Below are 25,615 nucleotides of genomic sequence, written 5' to 3'. Positions count from 1 at the left end.
AGAGGAACACTGAATTTTTTCTGACAAACTGGAGTTTACCTAGCTGAGCTGGCAGGGATTTTAAGCAGAGTAAAGGATGCTGCGACTGAAATACTGAACTGGCATTTATTATCAAAGTCAGACTGTTTACATCTGTCAGGTCAACGAAATGCCACAACTACAAAAAAAGATTGTGCACATGGCAGTTCCAATGCAAAAAACCAGTAAAACGGGGCTCCCTCGGTTAAAAAAAGGACTTAAAATTACTCCAGAAAGCAACCGGGTCGGGCTGAACAGCTTTACATCCAGTCAGAGAGAAGGAGGAGGCGCGGGGCAGAGCTGCAGCCCTGCAGAGGTGCAGAGCAGAGGTGCAGGGCAGCCCTGTAGAGGTGTGGTGCTGCAGCGGTGCAGGGCGGAGGCGCGGGCCCTGCAGCGGTGCAGCCCTGCAGCATTGCAGCACAGCCCTGCAGCATTGCAGCCCTGCAGAGGTGCAGCACAGCCCTGCAGGGTGCCTAGGCGTTGCGGTCGATCCGCACGTCGATCTCGCGGCCGCGCAGCTGCAGCCCGTTCATCATGCGGCACGCGCGCTCCGCCACCTCGGGCGACTCGAAGCGCACCACGCCGCAGCCCTTGGACTTGCCGTTCTCCATCTTGATGTCAGCATAGAGCACGTGGCCTGCGGGCACGGCACGGTCAGGCACTCCCCACCCAGTCCCTGTTCTCCATCCCAAGGACTGCTCCCAACCCTGGCTTTGCCATCCTCCATCCACTCTCCATCCAATCCCAATTCCCCACCCCAAGGACTGCTCCCCATCCTGGCTTTAGCACTCTCCATCCAATCCCAATTCCCCACCCCAAGGACTGCTCCCCATCCTGGCTTTAACACTCTCCATCCAATCCCAATTCCCTACCCCAAGGACTGCTCCCCATCCTGGCTTTAGCACTCTCCATCCAATCCCAATTCCCCACCCCAAGGACTGCTCCCCATCCTGGCTTTGGCACTCTCCATCCAATCCCAATTCCCTACCCCAAGGACTGCTCCCCACCCTAGCCCTGGCACTCAGAGCTCTGGGAGGTTATTCATGTTAATTCCTCAGAGTGAGGAAAATAACTCACCACATTCATTGAATTTATCTTTCAGCATTTTCCATGTAAAATCAAAAGGCAGCTGTGGGAAGAGAGGAATAAACCATTACTGAGGCTCTGCTGAATGACCTGCAGGCACCCCCAGCTCCCCAAAACCAGAATCTATCCCAGGACAGCCACTGCTGTAAAACCATGATCAGCCAGGAGCTCTCCTGGTAAGGAAATGGCTCCAGCTGTCCCCAAAGAGTGGCAGCATCCAGTATCAGACATTGGGATGGGAAACTGAGCATGGATGAGATCAACACGTCAGTGACAACGGGTGGGAAGGGAGGGGTGGGAAAGGCCAGGAGTGGGAGAAGGAAGAAGGGGCACTCACATTTCTCACAAATATCTGACAGGCTTTCCGGGCCACGCCGGGCGCAGGGCCTCCGGCTCCTCCCAGGGACCCTGCAAAATTCCCTGCGAAGTTGCCCCGCTCCATGTCCATGGGCCGCTCGAAGTTGCCGCCCATGGGCAGCCCCATGCGCTCCATGCCCGCCCCCATGCCCTGCCCCATGGGCGGCCCCATCCTCTCCATGTTGGTGGCCCCGATGCGCTCCAGGCCCATCCTGTCCATGGGGGCGGCTCCCATCCTCTCTATCCCGATCCTGTCCATGGGCGGGCCCCCGATGCGCTCCAGCCCCGCGGGCATCCTCTCTATCACCTGCCCCATGCCCGCGCCCATGCCGGCGGGCACCATGCGCTCCAGGCCGATGCCCATCCTATCCATGCCCGCCCCCATGCGCTCCACGCCCGTGCCCATCCTGTCCATGGCGCCGCCCACGCGCTCGATGGCGGCGCCCATGCGCTCGATGCCGAAGCCGATGCCGGAGCCCATGCGCTCCATGCCCGGCCCCATGCGCTCCATGCCCGGCCCCATGCGCTCCAGGTTGGGCGCCAGGTGGTCGATGCCCAGCGGGGCCATGCGCTCCATGCCCGAGCCCATGCGCTCCACGTTGGAGCCCATGCGGTCCAGCACCAGCCCCATCCTGTCTATGTCCGAGCCCACCCGCTCCATGCCGTGCCCCATGCCCGCCGGGAGCCGCTCGATGCCCGAGCCCATGCGCTCGATGCCAGGCGCCATCCTCTCGATGCCGGGGATGCTGGCGTTGCCACCACCTGCAACACAGCACAGACGGCGTCAGCAGGGTGGGCGTGCAGAGTCCTGAGGGCTGCTCGCTCTGCTGGGATCAATTCCCAGTGCTCAGAGCTCCCCCAGGCCAGGGCTCTGCGCCTGCAGGGTGAGGGAAACCCAGAGGGACAGGTCAGACCCCCCTGCAGAGCTGCCCCAGCCCTGGGACCCCAAAATAAGGATGTGGAGCTGCTGGAGAGAGCCCAGCCCTGGGACCCCAAAATAAGGACGTGGAGGTGCTGGGAGAGAGTCCAGAGGAGACCCCCGAGCTGCTCCCACGGCTGGAGCCCCTCTGGAGCTCTGGGAGAGCTGGGGGTGCTCACCTGGAGCAGGGAAGGCTCCAGGGAGAGCTCAGAGCCTGAAGGTGCTCCAGGAGAGCTGGAGAGGGACTGGGGACAAGGGATGGAGGGACAGGACACGGGAAATTGTTCCCTTGATTCTGAAATGTTGTGATTTGGTCGTTAAACCAAATTAAATCTCGAAGTTGATGGAGGAGCTCTGCCTGCTCAGAAATGTTTGGGTTCAACTTTGCTCCTGAAATTCTGCACTTTCATTACTGAGATTGCCCAATATTTCCAGGGAACGTGCTTGGAAGTTAAATGCGACACAGGCAGCAGAAGAAACAGGATTTTGTTTTCACTGACAAAAATGAACAACTTCCCAACAGTATTTAAAAGCCAGACAGCAAATTCCTACAGCTAATCTAAAATCTGCTTTTTTTATCTGTAACACCCTCATAATTTTTGTGAGCAGTTCAGGGATGAAAATCAGGCAGGAAATGGATTTCACACACTGCACTCACCTATTCCCCTCTCCAGGGGCTCTCCAAAACTCCGGGACATTCCCATCTCATTTCTTCCAAACTCCCTCTCAAATCCTCCTCCCATGGCTCGATCCATCTCTGCAAAGAGGAAGTGGAGAAGTTTGCAGGGGGTTTTGTGACTCCCGAGAGAACATTTTATCACAGGAATCATCCTGAAGATTCACAGCACAGGAAGGTTTTTGTGATTTTCTTGTGATCATTCTGTCATGGCTTCAGGAGCCCAAAGCCCCAAGGAAAAGCAGGATTTACCCCAAACACATGGGACAGAGCCAGAATATTTCTGAACAAACCCCACAAGGTTCCATCAATAAATCACTGGGTTTGTGCAGCTCAGAAACCACGAGGAACTTAGGGATGCAACTAGAAAAACCCCAAGTTTTTCCCATAAAACTGAGAAGAGGCTTTTGGCAAGAGGGATCCTGCCAGAGAAGGCAGCAGGACACACAAAGCCAGTGCCTACCGCTCATCCTGCCCATGTTCATCCCGGCGGGGAAGCGGCCGATGTTCTCCATGCCACCAAAGGGACCTTCCATTCCTGAAAAACACATTTGGGGTTCTTCAGCGGGGCATTCCACACTGCACAGCCAGCAGCTGCTGCCACACAACATTCCCACACAGCTCCCTAGCACCAGTTCCCAAAAAGGGTCAGGATTTGGGCACGGTGTTATAAAAACCATGGAAACACAGAGTGGTTGGGATATTGGGGATCCAGTTCCAACCCCCAGGGATGGCACTTTCAGATCTCCCGAGCTAAGGAAGCACAGGCCATGTTTTATGGGATGTACCCACCCTCCCCACACACCTGCAGCAGTTTGAATACCCAAAAAGGACCCAATTCTTGCCGAATTGGTGATGATTCCCCAGCACACCAATTCCTGCCACACACACACAGCTCAGTCTGCAGGACTTGCACAAAGCTATGAACAGATCAAGATGCAACAGCTTACCTCCCATTTTATTCATTCCAAAGCCCATGCCTTCCATTCCCATTCCTCAAAATAAAAGAGAAAGCTTTATATAGCAAGTGTCACCCAAAAAATTCCAGCCAAAGGCTGCAGAACTCAAACCACACAACACATCGATGGCTTGGGGTGAAGAGCTTACATGGGATAAGTCTGAGGAGATTTCAACATTCCTGCTCAGAAAATCAAGCAGCAAAGGGGAAAAACCCACTGGCATTTCGACATGGAAAGCTGAGTGTGTGCTACTTTTTAGGTGGCTCTTTGAAACTTGTGCTATTTCAAGAGATCCTCACCAAAGATTTGCAAGCCCACTAGAGGTGTTAAAAGTGAGAGATGGTTTGGAGTTTCATGGATCTTTGCAGTGTCTGCTGCTCATGCTCAAGAGTCAGAAAATGAGAGCTGTGTCTTGACCACAGTGAAAAAAAAAAATAAAAATGGAGCAGTTGGTTAAATTCAAGTTTCCATTATCAAGCTGAACAAAAAAAACTCATTTGGCTTTAACATTCCTAAGAAGCTACCAACTTTTTGGGGAGGCAAACAAAGCTATCTACCTTCTACACAGCTTAAAGCTCTCATGAAACAAAAGCATAGGAGTAATCTTCTTACCTCCAGGTCTCATGTTGCCCATTCCCATGCCTTTGTTTATATGATTTGCATCAATAGGTTGACCTCCAGGTCCTAATCCCATGCCAATACCACCAAGACCATCTGAAGAAAATATTCAGATATCAAAAAAGCCTTCTTTCCATAGTTTGACAAAACAGCAAGTTTTATTTCTTAAGTAATTGACTTTCATTCTCCAAAAAAAGCTTGCTGTGTCCCCCCTGTGGGGTGTGTACTGAAAGCAGGGAAGTGTGAAATAAATCAAGAGTAGATGTGTCTTGAAATAGGCTAAAAACTATCTCCAATTATTTGGTTTTATATTTAAATTTCCATCTTACTGCTGAGAAAACTTGGTTTGGAGCTGACTCCTGAAAAATAACTGGCTAGAACACTGCTTCATTTGGGCAAAGCCCTCGTGTGGGGAGGGTGGAGTGGGCAATTTGGGAGAAGATCCCCTAAAGCTGTGCACAGTTCTCACCTCCAGCCCTGCCAGGGGAGAACTGAGGCACCCATGGATCACTGACAGCCACCGATGGAATTGGAGCACACAGCCAGCCTCTCTCTGAGCAAACACAACAGGCATGGAGCCCAATCTGCCTCAAGGATTCCCCAGCCCAAAGAAAGAAGGAAAAGCCCTTTTTTGTTTTTCCTGAAGCAGGAAGAAAGCTCTCTGCTTGGCACAAACAGCAGCTCATGGCATCCTCTGCCTGCAGGATTCCCTCGTTTCCAGCTCGGCACTGAACACAGGAGTGTTGAATCTTGTTTTAAAACAGCACAAGGTCCCCCTTCCCCGCCCCAGTAAAGGCCAAAATCCAGGCTTCCAGAGGGATTTAGGGACTTTTACACCAAGGTCATGGAACTGGAACCCAGTGAGTTTGTTCTGGAGAGAGGAACAACCTTACAGTGACACTGCTGCTGAGGAGGGCCTTGACAGGCACTGAGAGCTGAACTAGGGAGGGACTAATTAATGATCATTAATAAAGGGCAATTTAGCAGCACACAACAGGCCTGGTTCCCAGGAAGAAAACAGCATCTGTGTGAATTCAGAGAATCCCAGAATGCCAGACTGGTTTGGGTTGGAAGGGACCTTAAAGCTCATCCACTCCCAGCCCCTGCCCTTGCACAGCCCAGGCTGCTCAGGGCAATTCAAATTCCACCAACAGCCCCAATTTAGCTGTGTTTGAACCAACTCAGCCTCCAGCTCTTCCAGTCCCAACTCTTCTCTTCAGCATTCCAGTATCTCATCCCAGCATGGCCAAGGTTGGGAGGGGCCTCAGCTCAGCCCAGATCACATCCACAGCTTTGGGTACTGCCAGGGATGGAGACTCCTCAGGAGCTCTGAGCAACCCAGTCACCCTCCCAGGAATGTCTCCTTACATCCACGTGGAGCCTGTGGATTTCCACTGCTGCTTTAGACTTGATCTTTTAGTTCATTCAAATTCCAAGTTGGAAGGAGCAGCTTGGGGCAGCCAATTATTCTGAATTTTCATCTCCTGGGTTTTGGTCGATGCTTTCTGCATCCTGCACCTCCAAGAAGAGCCTGGTTCCCCTCTTCTTTCCATATTTAATACATTGATAAGATCTCCTTTGGAAATGTGAAGGCCTGGAAGGCTCTCAAGTCCTGAATTCAGCCCTTCCAATTTAAGGGAGAACATTCCATTCCCAGAGCACCATCCCACAGAAGGAGGTGCTGATTCACTGTATTTCCATTAAATCCCACTATTAATGGAAGGCCCTGGGATCCTGGAATTGCAATGGAGAGCTCTGGAAGCCTTGAGAAGGTGAATGTTTTAAGACAAGCTTCTGGCCATGAGCTGAAAGAAGTATCCAAAAAATCACTGAGCAGCTCTTCTTCACTATTCCCCTTTCTGAAATGATTCAGGAATTTGGATCCCAGTTTCCAGTCTGAACCAGAGTTTTACTGGGGCTGGGACTGGCTCCCAGGTGCTGAACAACCAAATAAAAAGCAGAAGATGTTGAATCATGCAGGGGACACTTACGAGGGAGTTGTTGGGGTCGCTCTGGAGGGAAGAAATCTCCCTTGGGGAAGGCTCGTTCATCCTAAAAGGAATTCAACACGTTAAAGCTGGCAAAGAAATCAGGAAATTATTTCCTGGTTCTTTAAACTTTGAATTAAAATACAGGAATTTCAGTTAAAGCAGTCTTGACTGTAGTTTTGATTTGTCTTTTAGCAAAATAATCTGAATTAACATTCCCAGATTACATCAATTCAGCAGGCAACAGGCAAATCATACATTTCCCCCTCTGGATTTTGATCTATCCTGGGAACCACAAATTCCCCCAAATCAGGAGGGCATTGCCAGTCAGTGGGAATGGGGGTGTCCTCACCATTTTGACGTGCATGGGTCTGTCAAAGAGCAGCTGCCCATTGAACATGGCTGGGGGTTGTTAAGGATCATTGTTCAAGCACTGAGGGCTCTGACAGGGAGCACAAAAAACCCTCAGAAAATCTCCTCTCCTCGGTTATCAGTCACAGATTATCCCAAATGCTTCTGCCTTCTCCAAAACTAAAAAGCCTTGAAATCCAAATATACTGAACACCCCAAAGAAAAGGCTTTTTGAAATTTAAAAGAATGATAAAAGCGCATTTCTGGGTAAGATTAAGTTCACAAAGAGATATAAAATGTAACTCTAAGTCAGCCCAAGTGTTTAAGTGTTTTCTCAGTCACTTTATCCATTGAAAACAGGGAAAAGCTCCACAGCAACACTACATTCTGAAGTGTGCCATGCCAGCAAATCCTCTGCCCAAGTCTGGCTCACACAAGGTTTAGTGGGTGCAGTGCAGAAGGGAATTAACACTTCAAACAGAAACTTTGGGAAAGGACAGAGGGATTATTTTCTTCCTATCCACACCATAACCAGCAGCTGAGAGAGTCATATCTGGAATTTTATTGCTGTTTGGTTTCTAGGTGGCAAATCATTGCTTGGCCAGTGAAAGGGAACAGGAAAACACCAGCTCTGTGTGCCTTGGCACGGGGACCTTCCCCCTTTCCAAACAATTGCATTTTAATGCTAATTACAACCTAGAGACAGAAACTCATCTGGGATAGAAGTACATTTATCCACGTAGGAAAGAGAATTTCCTTTGGTAAAGATCCTGAGCAAACCGCAACAATTCCTTCAAGAAGGAAAAATGAAAGAGAGACAAAATTCCATTTTCCATCCACTACAACCTGACCTTCCCTGCCACGGCAACATCCTCCTCTGGAATCCAGTTTCCCCTCTCCCTTGGTGTGTTCCCTGGGTTCCCTGCCCCACTCCCAGGTTGCTGCCAAGGATACAGATGGCCTGCACGGCCTCGATGGCCTGCTCGAAGGTGACGGTGCCGATGCCGCGGCTCTTGCCGTCCTTGTCCTCCAGGATGTCGGCCCGCACCACCACCCCGGCCATGCTGAACACCTCCTTCAGCTTCTTCCAGCCCACCTTGTAGTCCAGCTGGAAAACAGGGCAGCGTTGGAAATGCAAGAGAGAAAACAGCTTTAGTGGGCTCCTGTCCTTGCCTGGTATTGGCACTGAAGCTGTCAGAGAGCTGAGATAAAATTCAATTAAAGTACACAGGTTTGTTCAAAAATGACAATTAACAGACACTGTGGTACACCTTAACTGAGAACCTCCTTTGCACAGAGAACCAACAGGACACAGAGGAGCTTTTCCTGGCATTGCCAAGGCTTTCCTGCCTCAGTTTGCCCCGGCTGAGGGGCTCCCATGCAGGATTTGCAGCACTCACGTTGGCCACGAAGACGGTGCTGCCGAGGCGGCCGGCCTGCAGGGCGTGGATGATCTCGTTGGGGATGTTGGGGTTGTTCAGGATGCTGGGGGGGATGTTGATCATGCCAGGGCCACCAGGGCCAGGCCCGATGCCCATCCCTCCTGCTGCCATCACCTTCTGCATGGCCCTCCTGGCATGCTCCCCGTCGGGGTCCTGGGGACACAAACACACACTCAGATCAGAGCAGATCAGATCCCCCATCCATCAGTCAGTGCCAGGGCTCCAACAGGCACAGACAGTTTCCCTTTATCCCAGGATATCTGCTCCCCAAGCACAGACAGTTTCCCTTTATCCCAGGATATCTGCTCCCCAAGCAATCCCAGCCAACTGCCTCCCTTTCATTGGCAATTTATTTAATTTACACCCAGTACCTTTTTATCATTTAAATGATACAGACATATCTTATGAAAAATCCCTTCATTAGGATCTTTTCTCCTGAGAAGCTGGGAAGTTTCAGCTGTTTTGCTGCTTTGGAATGTGATTTGGAGAACTGTTTATCCAGCATGTGAAATTGTTTTTATTTGATGACCAATGACAGCGACCTGTGTCAAGGCTGTGAGCAGTCACAAGATTTTATTATTATTCCATTCCTTTCTATTCCTTGCTAGCCTTCTGATGAAATCCTTTCTTTTATTCTTTTAATAAATCATTTTCTTTTAATATAATATAAAATAATAAATCAGCCTTCTGAAACATGGAGTCAAGATTGGCATCTCTTCCCTTGTCAGGGTTGCCTGCAAATTCAGCACCTTTATTATTGGTACCCTTTATTATTTGAGTTATTCCTCCCCAAGTATTTTCCTGGTTCTCAAGGTGTTTATTCATCATTAATACCAAGAGCAAACCTCTGTTACACTGTTCCAAACCCTGATAAACCCCAAGTGGCACTGGAGAGGGTCTGGAATGAACTCCCAGGCCTGGCTGTCAGTAGCAAAGCCACTAAAATGGAAACACATCTTTGAGGTATTCCTGGAAAAAGCTGATTCTATGGAATTGGTGGTGGAATCCATTCATTCTGATGCAGATCCAAAGGGAAGTTCGTAAAGAACAAACATGCGGGTTTCTGTGTCAGATCATTAACAAAGGAACTGCAGTTAAAGCCAAACTCCTGCTTTGTCCCCACATCAAATTTAGTCTTGATAATCACAGTTCAGCAGTGGTTAAAACGATTAGAAAAAGGCTGACTGGGGTTTTTTATCCTATTAAAGTCCTGCTTTCTGTCCATTATCCTCTGAGTCAGCCCTAAACCCTTAACAAGAACTCCCCCTTCCCTGCACCCCTGGCAGAACAGATCCCCTCCTTACTTCTTTCACTTTCAGGGGTCTCCCACCAAGACTGTGCTTGTTCAGAACTTCAGCAGCCTTCTTCATGCTCTCCTCCATCTTGAACTCAACCACCCTGTGGGGACACAGCACAGCTCAGGAGGTTGTTTGGAGAAGCCTCCTTGGGTTTCTGGTAAAAATTCAGAGTGAACTTACGCGCATCCCTGGCGAGGTGATTCCCCAGGGCAGTCACAGGCAGGAGGGAAGAGAGAAGAAATAAAGTCAGTGAAAGCCCAAATCACACAAAACTACTTTATTATTAAAGCCAAATCACATCAGTTAAGCCCTAGCAGCGAAAATAAATGTAACCTTACACAGGCAAGCCTCCAATAGTGGAATTCCATAACTTCTTATGCCTTAACAGGATTAACCTGGGGTCTCTGAGCTGGTAACAAACACTAAATCCCGACTCTCCAAGAAATGCCACACGCTTCCTGTGACCTGCTCTTCCCTGGCATACAGCAAAACCCTCCACACTCTCACCCTACATCCATATCCTTCAGGACACTTAGGAGTGCTCCTATTGTCCTCCCTGATCCTGGGCTCAAGGCCCATGAAGGCACTGAACGTTTACATTTAGGAATTTCAATTTCCCTCTCTCTCCTGGCCCAGGAGTGGAGCTTGCAGCACCTGCTGTCGCACCCTGGCCCTTCCAAACTCAGCCAACCTCTCGAGTGACTTTTCCAAAGCACAGGAATATTGCAGAGCCCTGTCCTGCCTGCTGGGCTCCAGGGTCACACGGCCAACGCCAACGGCACGCGGGGAACAGCTCCTGCCTGCAGAGCCCACCCCACCTCCTCCCATCCCACGGCACTCCTGACCTAGAGCCGCTGCACATCCACACTCTGAGCCTCCCTGGCCTCCTGTCCAGCACACAGAAACATTTCAGGTAGAAAATCCACAAAGAAACTCTCAAACACTTACCCTTGACTTTCCTTCAGCGTCCATTAAGAGCTCCACGTATGTTACCTCACCAACTACAAATCAGATTCCAGACGACACAGATACCAAGGGAGAAAAGCCAAGAAAACAATGGGAATTTAGAACAATCAACAACCGTGTATGGAGCCTCTGCCTTATAAGAAAGCCCAGAAACACTCCATGTTCTCTAGACCACAAAACTGGACAATTACAGGTATGCAGTAAAGGCTTCAAGCACTTCAATATGTTCTTGGTTTTCCTCCACCTCAAAAGACAAATTTCCACAGTTCCCTGGATCTTTAGTGCCCGCTCGTTACCTGAGGCAATCCAAACCCATGGGAAAGGCTGCAGGAACAAACTTCCTTCGCTTCCCACAGGATGCAGTCCTGGATCCATAATCCAGAATTTCACGTGACTTGTTTTTGTCAGGATTTAAAAACAAAAAAGGAGTCACACTGAACCAACAGATCAAGAGATCACTGCCTGCTATTTATTTTAACAGGTTTTTAATCCACAATAAATTCTATTTTAGCATTAAAATCTGCCATGTTTGCTCTCAAGACAAAACTGTCAACAGCAAAAGGCAATTTATAAAAAATTCCACCTTTCCTCACAGGATTGGGATTGCCTCTCTAGGACCAAATAACCCTGGCAGGGAGCTCCAGAATGCACCTACTCAAATGGCTGCTGCCTTTGAAGGGACTGGCATACAGAAGAATGGAATAAACGCTTTTCTAAAAATATTTTTCATTTCTGGTTTTAGAAGTCCTAGGGTTTAAATTTAAACCAGGAGGACTCCAAGCTGCATTATCTGGACGGTGGAATGTTTTATTTGTGGGAAACCACGAGCCAGCTGAGTATGAATAGCTGAACTGGGGTTTCACAGGACTTTGCCAGGCACACAGGGAGGTTCTCAGCCTGACCTCCCCAGGCCCAGCAATTTACAGGACACTGGAAAACTGACAGCCTGGAAGGGCTCTCCTGAAGCTGGAAAAAAACAGGAATGCTTAACAAACCCACTGATTTGTAATCTCCATTTTGTATTTTAAACAATCATTTAGCAGTAGGAGCATTCCATTCAGAGAACAGGATGAACAGCTCTGATCCACTCCTGCTTTTGGGAGGACAATGTTTGAGGCTGGAGAAGGCTGGCAAGTCCCTCTGAAAGGGACTCCAGCGTCCATTACCACCCACAGCTCCAGCAGCTGGGATCAGCCTGAGAAGGAATTCCAGCTGCAATCCCTCTGAGCTCCCACAGCACACTGGGGCTGTTCCCAAGGAGCCCTGGGGGCTCAGCAGTGCCCTGAGGTTCTGTTGCCATCCAGCTCAACAGCAGCAGCCACAGCCCAGCCTCACCTGGGCAGGATTCAGCTCTTCCCAGTGAGCTCCACTCCAAATCCTCTCTGAGCCACAGCTTCCAGGTCTGGCACTGCCCAGAGTGAGGGCTCTCCTCTCCTCTCCCACCTGCAGCTCCTCACCAACAGCTCCCAAGGGGTCTGCCAAGCTTGAGGATATCCAGTACAATTGGACATCTGCTCTTGTAACCAGTCCCTGACTCTGAAGCACAAGATCTCCGGGAATACCTTGGAAAGTTGAGTCTGTGCCAATTTTGCTCAGAACTTCCTGCTGGAGTCTTACAGATCCATGAAAATCCAAATGTCCAGCCTGAAGTGGCTGCTTTGCTCTGAAGGACACCTGAACTTCCTCAAGAGCCCAATTTCAGAACAGCAGGAGGGGGCAATGACACCCCCACTGCCACAGCTCTGAGCCAAGACAGAGCCCACAGCCACTGCCATGAAAATGCTTTAATTTCACCTTAAAATGTGTGAGAGGAGCCAACCCAACCCCTCTGCCAGAAGAACCTTGTCTGCAGCTGGCAAAGGAAACATTTTTTAAGAAGCCAGGCCGGGTCACATTTTATTTGGGGTTTTGGGGTGTTTTTGTAGATCCCAAAGCACAGGATGCCATGGAAAAGTACCAGGAGCAGATATCCATGTGCTGGACCAGGATAAATGCCCAGGAACCCTGGCAGGATTCCCTTGTGTCAGAGAACAGCTGGATTCTGACAGGGAACATCCCAGAGAAATTTCATCCAAGCACAAACACTGTCACTTCAGGAGCTTCCCAAGGGAGGAAACTTCCCAAAGACACTGGCTCCAGTCACTGCAGGTTCCATGAAGGAACATCTTCCCCATGGTGTCTTCAAGACTTAATGTAGGGGAGACTGATTGATGGATTTATTTAAATCTCACACTTAAAGTTTGGAAATGCAGCTTTTCCCAAACCAAGAGACTGGAGCAGAATTTACTGCAATAAGCAGAAATCCTAAGTGAAGGAAGCTTCAGTGCTATTTATCACAGGCATTATTTTTAATCTGCTTTAAAACTTTGCATCACTTCCCAAAGTTTATCAGTACAGAAAATGCCAGTGTTCAAGCTGGGCTGCTCCAGCAGAATTCCAATACTCTGCAGGGCCTGGCCAGGAATCTCAGGTCAGGAGTCACAGAGGGATCTGAGGCCCTCAAGACACATCTGGGAACTCCCCAGAACCAGCTCAGACAGAAATAACAACTTTAGCTTGGGCAATTTGATTTGAACAGTTTGTGACAAACCAAAGAGCTCTGAGAGGTGTGAAGGGTTCAAAGGGAAGTGGGAGCAAGCACAGAACTGGGACAGGGGAAATGCTTCAAATCAGTTATTCCTTGGCCTCCAGGGCCAAAAGTAAATACTAAATATGGAAGGTAAACTCCAAATTGGCTGGATGTCTCCTCATCTTGTGAAGAACCAGTGATCCAAGAGGATCAGAAAGCTTCACATTTGCAGTGTGAGGCAAAGCAGAGCTGGCCACAGCTCTCCCTCAATCACAGGTAAAAGCTTGGGACAGACAACCCCTGAAAACTTACAGGGGGGAGAAGAGGAGCAAGTTTTACATATGCAAAGCTTTGGCTGAAAAGGGAGAAGGAAAACCTTCCCAAAGCAGAGACAGCAGTCAGCAGTTCTGTCACAGATGGGGAAGAGAAACTTCCCTTTTGCAAGAGAACCCCCAGACAAGGTGATTTAGGCTCTTGAAGAGCTCGGGCAGCAGAGGGAGTGAAAAGCTCCCTGCAGCCAGGGAAGGGCTGAGATTGCTTGGAAAGATGGTGAAAGCCCAAGGGAAACAGAGCAACCGATCAGAGACCAGCAAACAGAAGGGGGAACAGGCCAAGGGCAGAACAGCACATCCCTTCCCCATCCCTCCCTCCCTGGCTCCCCAGAACCCCACACTGGGACCAAATCCTGGGGACTGTGCACTAAGGTAACACCTCGTGTCTGCCAGCTAAACCTGGGAGTTCCAAGCAAGAACATCTCTTCATTGCATTACCAACACTCCCACTGCATACCTGTAATTGAGTTTCTCCAACCAATCCACTGGGACGCCCGAGCCACAGCGTGGGGAGAGCCAGAGGTGGCACCTGGACAGCCTGGCCACTCCCAGGCTGCAGGGACAGCCCCGAGCTGAGCTCCTGCTGCCACAGAGCCCTCACACACCCAGGGTTTCCCCTTGGGCACAGAACTCCACCTGCTCCCAGAGCCTGGGACGTTTGGCCTGGCGTTCTTACGCTTCCAAAGCAAGAATTCCAAGGGGTCGGAGTTCCTGGGGCCTGGAACTGCTCTGCCTCGGGCCGAGGACTGAGCACAGCTTGAGAGAAGTCCAGAACAGCTCCGGGGCAAATCCAAACTGTTGGATTCACCAGCAGTGCCAAACCCCAGGAATGACCCCAGATTTAGCAGGACAAGCCCTGCAGCCAGAAGGAAAAGGCTCCAAGGTTCCCTCGGGAGCTCCTGCTGGAATGAGCAGCTGAACAGCCTGGCAGGAAACAATCCCAGCCCGGCCTCTGCCATCCACGGGAACTGGAGAGAAACCACAGACGCTGGGAACAGGATCCCACACAGCTCAGAGAGTTGGACACCTCCACACCCGAACACCAACGGCTCTGGGGCAGCCACGGGGCACTGAGGGCTCCATCCACCATCAGGGTCTGCTCCAGCAGCCCTCGAGGCTGGCACTGCTGCCATGGCACAAACCCACCGCAGCCTCTCAAACAGCCCCTCACGAGGGAAGCTCCCGGTCCCCATGGCTGTTCCAGACTCTGTTCCCTTCTGCCACCGAAGACAAACCATTGAGACCCTCTGGAACTTTGTTTTCCCCTTCTTCAGGCCACACCTCAAACACCTGAGCTGTCAGTCCTTGCCCAGCTCCAGCACAATGACCACTGCCCACTACCCTGGCTGAGGCTCTGCATCCAGAAGTGCCCACAGGAAATGTTGTGCTGTTACTCTGAACTTGGTTTTTAGACATTTTAAGGCTGGACGCTCCGCTGCACTTCCAAAGTGACTTGAAAACTAGAAAGCTGGGCACCAGCCTGAAGAAATGACACCACTTTAGACTTGTCACTACCTGAGTACTCAGCTCAATCTCTTCATCTTCCTCAAGAGATGAAGGTGTTCAGGTCAGCAAAGGCAGCTCCCATCCACATGGAATTAAAGGGAATTGTGGAAGGGGGAACACCACAAACCTGATTTCCAAAGCCCTGATTCTGCTGCAGCACATGCCAAAGCACCAACCTGATTGTGCAGGTCACCCTTCCACACATTGAACTGCAAGCCATGGCAGAATGGCTCTGGTAGCCAGCCCAGACCCCTGTGAGTCTGGGGACACTGCTGGATATCCACACACCAGAGCAGCACGTAACCCTGAATGCCCAGAAACATTAACATGCTTCAGAAAGTTCTGCTGCACTAAAACCTGCTGAAATCCTGGGGCTGGATCCCTAAGAAAACACTGCTAACGCTGGGATGAGGCTCTATCAGCTGCATGCCACAGGAACCACCCCTGGAAGGCTGCCAGGGACCAGGTTGTGCAACACCCAGGAGGCTTCGGGAAGAGCTTTCCCAAATTCTCTGGCCAAGTGCACCCAGAGGTGAGTGCTGAGCTGCAGAGAGAGCCAGGCACGGGCTGGAGCACACACAGCCTCTCCACCTGAGCTGCACTTTACCTTTCTCTTTGACCAGGTCCTTCAGGGACTGCCACTTGACGTCGAAGGGGATGTTGGTGATGAAGGCTCGGTACCGCTTGGCGGGGTTGGCGTAGGGCTCGAAGCGATTCCCTCCCCTCTTCATCCCCTTCTCCTTCTTCTTCTCATTGGGGGTCGGGCGCTCGCCTTCACTGCAAGGAGAGAGCCTGTGAGCTCTGGGGATGGGGCAGGGCCAGAACAGAACCAGAGGGACAAAACAGAGGGACAAAACCAGAGGGACAAAACCAGAGGGACAAAACCAGAGACCCCTGTGAGCTCTGGGGATGGAGCAGGGACAGAACAGAACCAGAGGGACAAAACCAGAGGGACAAAACCAGAGACCCCTGTGAGCTCTGGGGATGGAGCAGGGACAGAATCCCCAGAGGGACAAAACCAGAGACCCCTGTGAGCTCTGGGGATGGGGCAGGGACAGAATCCCCAGAGGGACAAAACCAGAGACCCCTGTGAGCTCTGGGGATGGAGCAGGGCCAGAACAAAACCAGGGCTGCAGCACTGAACCCCTGAGCAGTTTGGGTGGGAAAAAACACAGAGGGAACAAAACCAGAGCAGTGTGGGTGGGAAAGCACAGGTAGGGAACAAAACCAGAGCTGCAGCACAGAACCCTGAGCAGTTTGGGTGGGAAAGGACACAGAACAAAACCAGGGCTGCAGCACTGAAGCCCAGAGCAGTCTGGTGGAAAGGGACCTCAGCACAGCCCATCTTGAAAGGAAAAAAACCAAACCAAGTGAAGAAAAAGCTTCAGACTCGGTCTTATATAATTCTCTTCACTAATCCAATTAATCTCCTTGCTCACTCAGTGCAGCTGGAGAAGATGCACCAACACATCTTGAGGTGGAATTCAGAACACATCAGGTAAAAAAGCTGAATTTTGTACAATCTCTCTGTCCTGAGCTTTTCCCAACCCAGCACCTGTGCAGCCCTGCAAATTCCAGGTCAGAAATCCCAGGAAATCCCTTCAGAACCATTCCAACACAACAGCCTGCAGGGAAAAAGGAAATTAAGAATGTAGAAACCTCTGAAGGTTTCTTTTGATAATATTTCCGTTCTGCTTCCATCACTCAGCAGCCAAAGCTTCTCCAGGCACAGGGATGGGAATTTTCCAGTCTTTCTCTCACTAAACTTTTTAAAAGCTTCTTAATTAATGAAACAATTAAAACTCCAAATTTAGACTTGAAATAGGACAATCCATTTCTGTTTGGTTGATGAAATAACAGAAAATGCAGCTGTGTTAAAGCTGCACTCAGATTTTAGTTGTTATTTCTGAAACTGGGTTTCCCCAAGGCCACAGGAGTCTTGGTGTTATCCCTGTGGAAACGTGGAGCTGGACACTCCACACAGAACTGCGCCCGCAGACACAAACAAATTCCCTGGAGGCATCCCAAATGGAACAGGGTCAGGAAAACCAAAATCACAGCAGAGATATCTTTATTTATACTTCCAGGAGTTAACTGGCTGCTCATGCAGACAAACTGCTGATTGCACATTCCCAGGAGTGGTGGGAACAGAATCCAGGGTGGGAAACCCTTCCCTGTGCCTGGGGTGTCTCTGCCCCTGCCTGGCTCAAGCTGCAGTCAATGAAATCCTGTCTGACACTATTTTATTGCCCAAAGCACAGTCTGACTGCCCTCCAATGGAAAAAAAAATGAATATGGATCTTTTTCCCCTAAAGCGACACGTGGAAAGCTGTTCCTGCTCCCGGGAAACACAAATCCAAGCTCGAGTCTGCAGCAGGAATCACAGCACACCAGGTTCAACCTGATTCTTATCACCCCGCCATAAAACCGAGCGCAAAAACGCCCTGAGGGAGAGAAGAACTTTCTATTCAGTGCATTTGGCACCAAAACCGGCTTTGCCAACTGTGGAATTTCCATCGAGAACCAACACGAGGAAGTGAGAAGCAGCAGAGGCTTTTTGTGCCCTTCATCCCCACGTTCACAGAGCCGGAACTGCAGCGGGGCCGATTCTGGTTTGAATTTCTGTAACGTTTTACCGAGGGATTGTGCAACCCCTCCCCGGCACCACCTTAAACTCTCACCCTCCTCGAGGTGTTTGCGCTCCTAAATCCACTCACGCGTAAATTACCTCCAAAAAGGAGCAAAAAAGCGAACAGCAGGATCAGGGGGGTGCTGAGAGCAACGGAGTTCTCACAACTTACTGAGAGCACAGAAAGTAATGAACTTAAACATGCCCAAACTCCGCCAGAACTCAGCAGCAGCTTTTCCTGAGGGGATGAGGGGATCGCAGGAGACGGAGGGGATCCCACAGGATTGGGGTGACCCCAGGGCTCGCTGCCCGCCGGGACCGGGCCCAGAGCGCCGCGGGAGCCCCGGAGGCGCCTCCGGGAAGGCCCCGCCCGGGATCCCAAGGCGTGCCCGGAGGGAGCAGCGGCCGCAGCGCCAGGAGCGGCCCCGCACCGGTACGGACCTCCCCGGGACCCCTCGCCGGCCCCGGTCCGCCCCGCCGCCCTCAGGCCGGGCCCAGGAGCGCGGAGGCCACACGCGGCCCCTCGGCCCCACCGGCAGCGCGGCCCCTCACGGCCCTCCTACCTCTTGGGAGGCGGCCCCCCCGCGCCGGCCGCCCCGTTGGGCGCTGGCGGAGCCGCCGCCGCCGCCGCGGCCGCCGCCGGGGGCGGCTCCATTTTCCCGGGGGCGTTTTGCGAGGCCGCGGCCGCCGCCATTTCCCAGCGCGTCCTTTGTGTGGGGAGCGCGGGGCACGACGGGACGGCGGCGCAGGCCGGGCCGCCAGGGGGCGCGGCTCCGCGCATGCGCGCGAGGGGGAACCGGCCGTGCGCGGGGCGGCGGAAACCGGCGCGTGAGGCGCTGCGCATGCGCGCTGAGGCGGCACCGCCGGCGGTAATGGCGGATCTGCGCGGGCGCGGTGTGGCAGTGCCGCGCAGGAGGCGCGGGCAGCACCGACGAGTGAGGATCTGACAGTGCGCAAGGCTGCAGCCACGCGATGCGGACGGGGCAGCCGGCAGCGGCACCTGGGACTGCCCGCGCTGGGAGGTGCGCTGTACGGAATGGCGGCAACGGCAACGCCGCATGCGCAGTGCGGAGGTGCTGTACAGCATGGCTGCCGTGGCTGCGCATGCTCAGTGGAGTGAGCGGAAAAACGACTGCAAATTCAACGGGACTCAGAATCCTTGGTTTTTAGAAAGAAAGTGACATTTTAAACACAAACCAGACGGTTTGGGGAGTGTTAGCTACATGATGAGTACGTGTCAGGGGAGATCAGGGGAGACCGGGGCCCACATGGGATGTCCATGTTGCTGTGAGAACGCCGAGTTTCCCCAGCCCCAGATCGCAGCCCCGGGGTCCCCCAGCCGAATGACAGCCCCCCGCCAGGAGCCAAGAGTGTGCGGAACCCCTTGTGAGGTCGCGGCTTTCCGGCGGACTCTGGCCTGGGTTGTACAACAGCCGTGGGCGGATCCTTTGACAGGCAGCTGGATCAGCCAATAACAAGCGAGGAGCGGGAGGCCGCGGCCCGCTGCGCCAATGAGCGGCGGAGGGGGCGGGCCACACCCGGAAGCGGTGAGGAGCGCGGGGGCAGCACCGGCAGCACCGGGGATCGGGAGAAGCCGCAGCGATGTCGGAACGGAAAGTGCTGAACGTGAGTTGGGGAAAAATCCCCGTCAGAGAGGCCGCGGGAGCGTCCCGAGCCGGTCTGGGCCCGGCGAGGGCTCCCCGAGGGCTCTGGGGAGTCCCGGCTGGTTCGGGAGTCGCTCGAGATCCCGGGATCACTGAGGCTGGAAAAGCCCCGGGACCGAGTCCCAGCGGTGCCCGGTGCCCGCCCTGTCCCCAGCCCCGAGCACCGCGTGCCCGTCCAGGCCGTGCTTGGGTACCTCCAGGGATGGAGACTCCAGACCCCCCCGGGCAGCTCATTCAGAATTTACCAACCCTTCCCATGAGGGAATTCCCGGTGTCCGGTTTAAATCCCGCTGGGGCCGCTTCCTCTCATCCTGCTGCTTTTCCCTGGCAGCAGAGCCCGAGCCCCACCTGGCTGCAGCCTCCTGTCTGAGCTGTGGGGAATGAGGAGATTCCCGGTGCTCCAGCATTCCCAGATCCACTCTGTGTCCACAGGAACACTCTCAGAACTTCCAAATCTGCTCTGTGTCCATAGAAACATTTCTAGAACCTGCAAATCTCCTCTCTCCACAGAAATATTACCCCCCGGACTTTGATCCGGCCAAGATCCCAAAGCTGAAGCTGCCCAAGGACCGGCAGTACGTGGTGAGGCTCATGGCCCCCTTCAACATGAGGTGAGAGCAGCCCTGGAGCTGTGGGGTCACTCCTGGGACTCTGGGGTCACTCCTGGAATAATTGGGTCACCCCCGGGATGGGTTGGGATGGGTTGGAATGGCCTCAACAGCCACCCAGCACCAGGAGCAGGGACACAGAGTCAGATTCTCAATCCCTCCTTCATCCTGGCGATCCCAAAACCACCCCACACCCTCCCTGTTGCCCCCTGAGGACGTTTCCCTGCCGCTGGCCAGGTGCAAGACGTGTGGGGAGTACATCTACAAGGGCAAGAAGTTCAACGCCCGCAAGGAGACGGTGCAGAACGAGTCCTACCTGGGGCTGCCCATCTTCCGCTTCTACATCAAGTGCACTCGGTGTCTGGCTGAGATCACGTTCAAGGTGAGCCCCCCTGAGCCCCAGCCTGGCTGAGATCACCTCCAAGGTGAGCCCCCATAAGCCCCAGGCTCTCCTTGCCTGGCTGAGATCACCCCCAGGGTCAGCCTGGCCTCAGCATCCCAAGGTGTCACTGTCACATTTTCTGAAAAATCCCTTTGCCAGGATTTCTCTCCTGGGAAGCTGGGAAGCCTCAGAGAAAAATGAAAACAATATTATCTCATTGCTTCTCCTGTGTTTTGCTGCTTTGGAATGTGTTTTCGAAATTTCTTTATCCAACAAGTGATTGTTTGGTTGGTTTCATGTGAATTGTTTTTATTTAATGACCAATCACAGCCAGCTGTTTGGGACTCTGGAAGGAGTCACAAATTTTCATTGTCATTCTTGTTAAGCCTTCTGTCTATATCATTTCTCTATTCTTTAGTCAGCATTCTTTAATATAATATAGATGATAAAATAATAAACCAGCCTTCTAAGAACATGGAGTCAGATTCACTCATCTCTCCCCTCGTTGGGGTTGCTGCAAATTGAACACCAGGGAGAGGCTGGAGCTGTGCCAGGGATGGAGATCAGGGGAAGGTTTTCCCCCAGGGGTGTGGGATGAAGATTAAGGAGAGGTTTTTCCCCTCAGGATGGTGGGATGGAGATCAGGGAAAGGTTTTTCCCCCCAGGATGGTGGGATGGAGATCAGGGAAAGGTTTTTCCCCTCCAGGGGTGTGTGATGGAGATCGGGGAAAGGTTTTTCCCCTCAGGATGGTGGGATGGAGATCAGGGAAAGGTTTTTCCCCTCAGGATGGTGGGATGGAGATCAGGGAAAGGTTTTTCCCCCCAAGATTGTGGGATGGAGATCGGGGAAAGGTTTTTCCCCCCAGGATGGTGGGATGGAGATCAGGGAAAGGTTTTTCCCCCCAAGATTGTGGGATGGAGATCAGGGAAAGGTTTTTCCCCTCAGGATGGTGAGATGGAGATCAGGGAAAGGTTTTTCCCCCCAGGATGGTAGGATGGAGATCAGGGAAAGGTTTTCCCCCCAAGATTGTGGGATGGAGATCATGGAAAGGTTTTTCCCCCCAAGATTGTGGGATGGAGATCAGGGAAAGGTTTTTCCCCCCAAGATTGTGGGATGGAGATCGGGGAAAGGTTTTTCCCCCCAGGATGGTGGATTGAATTCCCCCAGGGAATGGGGGCTGCCAGGAGCCCTTGGACAGTGGGGTTGGTGGGGTTGTCCCACTCAGAGGCAGGAGCTGCTGTCCCTTCCAGCTCAGGGTGTTCCATGATTCCCTGACTCCTGCCCAGCAAAGGCTGATGGAGCGGTTTATTTTGTTCATTGATTTGAGAATTTCTGGTGAATGTATTAAAGAGTGTGGTGGGATTGGGGAACCACAAAACCACAGCAGCTGAGTCTCAGGGTGGGGTTTTGGCTGGATCAGCCCTTGCCCAGTTCATGGGGCTGGGGTTGTGTGGCTGTGGGGTGCCTGGAGCAGGATCCCCACCCTCAGTGCTTGTGCTGCTGCTGTTCCCCCTCAGACAGACCCCGAGAACACAGATTACACCATGGAGCACGGAGCCACCAGGAACTTCCAGGCAGAGAAGCTCCTGGAGGAGGAGGAGAAGAGGATGCAGAAGGAAAGGGAAGAGGAGGAGCTCAACAATCCCATGAAGGTACAAGGAGTGCAGGAAACCTCTGCCACTCTGCCTGACCTCCCCCAGCCCCAGCAGTGACTTTGCAGCCATTCAGGCTTTCCTGTCCTACCCACAAATGAGGATGAGGAGGATCCTCTTGTGGGGAGGTGTTGGAAGTTCCTATCAGGCTCTGCTGCCTCAAATATCCCAACTTCTCCCACCCAGGTCCTGGAGAACCGGACCAAGGACTCCAAGCTGGAGATGGAGGTCCTGGAGAACCTGCAGGAGCTGAAGGAGCTCAACCAGCGGCAGGCCAACGTGGACTTTGAGGCCATGCTGAAGCAGTACAAGGAGCTGGAGGAGGAGCAGAGGCGCAGGGAGCAGGAGGAGGACGAGCAGGAGATGAAGTGAGGGCTGGGAGGGCTGGGGGTGCCATGAGCCAGGCTGGGCTGGGAGAGGGGCAATGAGTGACCAGGATTTGGGGGTGGGAGGAGATCCCAGCCTGTCCTGGCAGAGTGGTCAGGGGGAAGGGAAGGAGTGGGGGGTCCTTCCCACCCAGCCAGGCTGGGATCCTGTGGGGTCTGGGCTGTTGGGGGGTTCCAATCCCCTGGGAAGGGCACAGTCCCTGCTCTGGGCTGCAGCTCCAGATCCCAGTGCTGCCACCCCTCAGGCTGGCACAGAACCCCTTGGGAAGGGGGACCCCGAGGCTCCTGTGCTGTCCCCAGCTCCCCTGGAGCCAGCAGGGCCTGGCAGAGGGATGGATGCAGCCCCAGCCCTCCTGTGTCCCAGCAGGGCCATGCTGGAACAGGCCCAGAACCGGCGGCTCCTGGAGGATTCCGACTCTGACGAGGAACCAACCAAACCTCGCCCCAACCCCGCGGCCCAGAGCAAACCCACGGACATCCTGCAGGAGGTGAGAGGGGCACAGCCTGCCCTGCCCTTCCCCAGCCCCTCTGCTCTGTCCTGGGGCTCTGTGTGTGCCCATTGTGTCCCTGTGTGGGTGACACCGGGCTGGTGTCACGCCTGAGCAGCTCCCAAAGGCCGAGTGCCTGTGCACTGGGCTGAGAGGAGCCAGAGATCTTTGGGGATTCCGGGCTGAGCTGGTGACAAAGGCAGGCATGGAGCTGTCCCCACGCTGTCCCCACCCTCCCTTCCTCAGGAAGAACAGCTCTGCTGGGCCCTGCTGCTGCTCCAGGCAGGGTTTCAGTGCTCTGGGCCGGGCTTTGGATTCAGGCAGAACAAAAGAGCTGGAGGGAGGGATTATCCCAGCAAACAGCCCTGCCCTCCCCCTGCTGTCCTCCCTGCCCCAGGGCTGCTGGGCTGGATCAAAGCTGCCGTGCCTGGGGTTAATCCCAGCTGTGCTCCCTGGCCTGGCACTAATCCCTGTGCCCAGGGCACCCAGACTCACTGGGTCCATGGCTGGGCACCTGCAGGCACCCAGGGCTGCTCAGTGGCCTTGAAAGGAGCTGATAAAACACAGAGAAAACAACTTCTACCCTGCAGGGAGGGATAGGACACGGGAGAATGGGCTGGAACTGAGGCAGGGGAGGGTTGGATTGGGTTTCAGGAGACTTCGGAGCAGATTTCCAGAGAAGCTGTGGCTGGAAGTGTCCAAGGTCAGGTTGGACAGGGCTCAGAGCCACCTAAGATAGTGAAAGGTGGGATTGGATGGGCTTTAAGGTCCTTTAAGATTCTTTTCTCTGCCTCCCCAGCATCCCAGGGCCATCCCAAGGCTGGCTTTAGCTCTCTGCCAGTGGGACATGGATCTCCAGGGGCAGCTTTGCAGATCCACATCCCCTTTTGTCCTGTGCCATCCCTGCAGGGGCAGAATCCCCCCTCAGCCCCCTCTCCTCGTGTCTCTGCTGCTTTTATCCCCAAAATCCCCTCCAAGCTGGAGCCCCCTGACCCTGGCTGTGCCCACAGGGCCCCCAGCCCCAAAGCAAGAGGCCCAGGATGGAGAGCTGGGAGCGCAGCGTGGGCAAGCTGAGCACCAAGGCCCAGCTGGCAGGGCTGGTGGCCCGCAGGAAGGAGAAGGAGAAGGAGAAGGAGAAGGAGAAGGAGAAGGAGAAGGAGAAGGAGAAGGAGAAGGAGAAGGCAGATCCTGCCCTGGAAAACGGGATGGAAACCAGAGGCACCACGGCCAGCACTGGTACCTGCCCTGGCTGGGCCCTGGGGGGCTCTGGCACCTCCTGGGTGGGGTTGGCACCGTGCTCAGAGCCTGGGCTGGGCTCTCTGGTGGGCTGGTGTGACAACAGGGGGTTGTCCCCATTTCCAGGAGCTTCCTGGTGAGGATGATTCTCCCTCCTGGCTCTTGGCTCTCAGCCACGGCCTTGGGGACAGATTGGCAAGGCCAGGAGCTCCAAAACAGCAGATACAGCCCTGGGGGCATCACAACAGTGAGACAGGGGTGGAACAGCAGGAGAACTGCTTTGGTTTGGGGCCTGGTGATAAATCCAGCCTTGCTGCTGGAGCTGGGAAGCTTTAAGGACCACAAAACAAGCTGGAAGGTTTTTCCAGCAAGCCAGGGGAGCCGTGGGTTTGGGGAAGGACATGGGGGGCGGATTTGTTCTGGGCTGGTTGATTCTGAGCCTTTGGCTTAGTGAGTTCCTCTGCCCTTGGGGCATCCCTGGGGAGGGACAGCTTTTGGAGGTGTCCCCTTGTCCCTGGGCTCCCCCAGCCTCCTGCTCCAGGCTGCTGTCCCCTGGGGTGCTGGGAGCCCAGAGCTGGCTCCTCTCTCCCTTGCCGGGGTCTGGAGCCTCCCAGGGGGCTGTGGAGGGAGAAGGGGGTCCCAGACCTCGGTGTTTCCCTCAGAGTAGAGGAGGGAGGCTCAGCCGAGGGCTGCAGGAGCTGTTTATCCCCCTGATTGATCCTCCCTGAGCTCAGGGTCCATCCAGGGATGCGGCTCCACCCGGGATCTCCCCAGGCTGCCCCGGGGAGGCTGGACCTGACCGGATCCTCTCCCTCCCTCCCTTTCCAGGCTCCCTTCCAGCAGCAGCAGCAGCAGCCACGTCCTCACTGGGTTTGTTGGGAGCCTACTCGGACAGCGAGGACAGCGCCAGCGACTGAGGGGACAGCGGGGGCAGGGACAGGGCAGGGACGGGGCTGTTCCCGCTCCTGCTGCTCTGGAAGCGCCCCCAGGGGCCCGAGGGGTCCCGGCCACCGCTGTTGTCACCTCCAGCCCTGCAGCAGCAGCAGCAGCAGTGCAGGGAAGGTGTTTCCCTGCAGCAGCGCTGCTGGGTCCCAGCCCTGCTCCCAGGATGTGTTTGCAAGGCCAGGGCTGCACAAGACTCTGCTGTGTCCATTCTGGGGGTGCCACTGCCCTCACTCCCCCTCAGTGACCGTGCCCAGGTTGGGTTTGGGGTGTCCTGACTCCCCTTCAGCAGGAAGGGGACCTTGGGGCTGAACTTCCACAGGGGTGCAGGGGAAGGTGGGTGCTCAGTCCCCCTGTTCCCCTCCCAGGGTGTGTCAGGTGCCACCTTTGCACACCCCCGGGGGCTCCTGCAGCCCCTCAGTGCGGGGACAGGGCTGTCCTGCCACCAGCAGCCCCCCCAGATGTCCCCAGGAGCTCGGGGACAAAGCCATCCTCACGTTCCAGCAGCCACACTCCGGAATAAATGGGATCAGGCAGAGCCA

The 25,615-nt window shown here is 53.7% G+C and overlaps 3 protein-coding genes across 5 annotated transcripts; 1 reads left to right on the top strand and 2 right to left on the bottom strand.

The window, feature by feature from the left end:
• Window positions 1-86: 86 nt before the first annotated feature.
• Window positions 87-10,039, bottom strand: LOC131568851 (heterogeneous nuclear ribonucleoprotein M-like). 2 transcript variants are annotated; one of them, XM_058820980.1, is made up of 13 exons: window positions 9,893-10,039; window positions 9,719-9,812; window positions 8,373-8,567; window positions 7,927-8,080; window positions 6,974-7,023; window positions 6,625-6,685; window positions 4,628-4,729; window positions 4,007-4,051; window positions 3,520-3,594; window positions 3,039-3,137; window positions 1,442-2,223; window positions 1,096-1,147; window positions 87-655 (listed from the first exon to the last, which is right to left on the bottom strand). In XM_058820980.1, the coding sequence occupies exons 2-13, from the start codon at window positions 9,794-9,796 to the stop codon at window positions 492-494; spliced, it is 1,857 nt and encodes a 618-aa protein (XP_058676963.1). In that variant the 5' UTR covers window positions 9,797-9,812; window positions 9,893-10,039; the 3' UTR covers window positions 87-491. The 2 variants fall into 2 exon arrangements, with proteins under 2 accessions (XP_058676963.1, XP_058676964.1); XM_058820981.1 differs by lacking the exon at window positions 4,628-4,729 and having other exon boundaries at window positions 9,893-10,004.
• Window positions 10,040-10,557: 518 nt separating this feature from the next.
• LOC131568789 (heterogeneous nuclear ribonucleoprotein M-like) lies at window positions 10,558-18,459 on the bottom strand. Its single transcript, XM_058820863.1, has 4 exons — window positions 18,278-18,459; window positions 15,693-15,862; window positions 10,661-10,713; window positions 10,558-10,599 (listed from the first exon to the last, which is right to left on the bottom strand). The coding sequence occupies exons 1-4, from the start codon at window positions 18,406-18,408 to the stop codon at window positions 10,558-10,560; spliced, it is 396 nt and encodes a 131-aa protein (XP_058676846.1). The 5' UTR covers window positions 18,409-18,459.
• Window positions 18,460-19,265: 806 nt separating this feature from the next.
• YJU2 (YJU2 splicing factor homolog) lies at window positions 19,266-25,565 on the top strand. 2 transcript variants are annotated; one of them, XM_058821165.1, is made up of 9 exons: window positions 19,266-19,340; window positions 19,889-19,989; window positions 20,224-20,368; window positions 21,887-22,021; window positions 22,208-22,389; window positions 22,775-22,895; window positions 23,906-24,035; window positions 24,078-24,131; window positions 24,960-25,565. In XM_058821165.1, the coding sequence occupies exons 1-9, from the start codon at window positions 19,317-19,319 to the stop codon at window positions 25,046-25,048; spliced, it is 981 nt and encodes a 326-aa protein (XP_058677148.1). In that variant the 5' UTR covers window positions 19,266-19,316; the 3' UTR covers window positions 25,049-25,565. The 2 variants fall into 2 exon arrangements, with proteins under 2 accessions (XP_058677148.1, XP_058677147.1); XM_058821164.1 differs by having other exon boundaries at window positions 23,906-24,131.
• The last annotated feature ends 50 nt before the right edge of the window (window positions 25,566-25,615 follow it).

The sequence above is a fragment of the Ammospiza caudacuta genome, chromosome 28 (genome assembly GCF_027887145.1).
Source record: "Ammospiza caudacuta isolate bAmmCau1 chromosome 28, bAmmCau1.pri, whole genome shotgun sequence".
Taxonomy (NCBI): domain Eukaryota; kingdom Metazoa; phylum Chordata; class Aves; order Passeriformes; family Passerellidae; genus Ammospiza; species Ammospiza caudacuta.
This window is presented reverse-complemented; position numbering and strand designations above follow the sequence as displayed.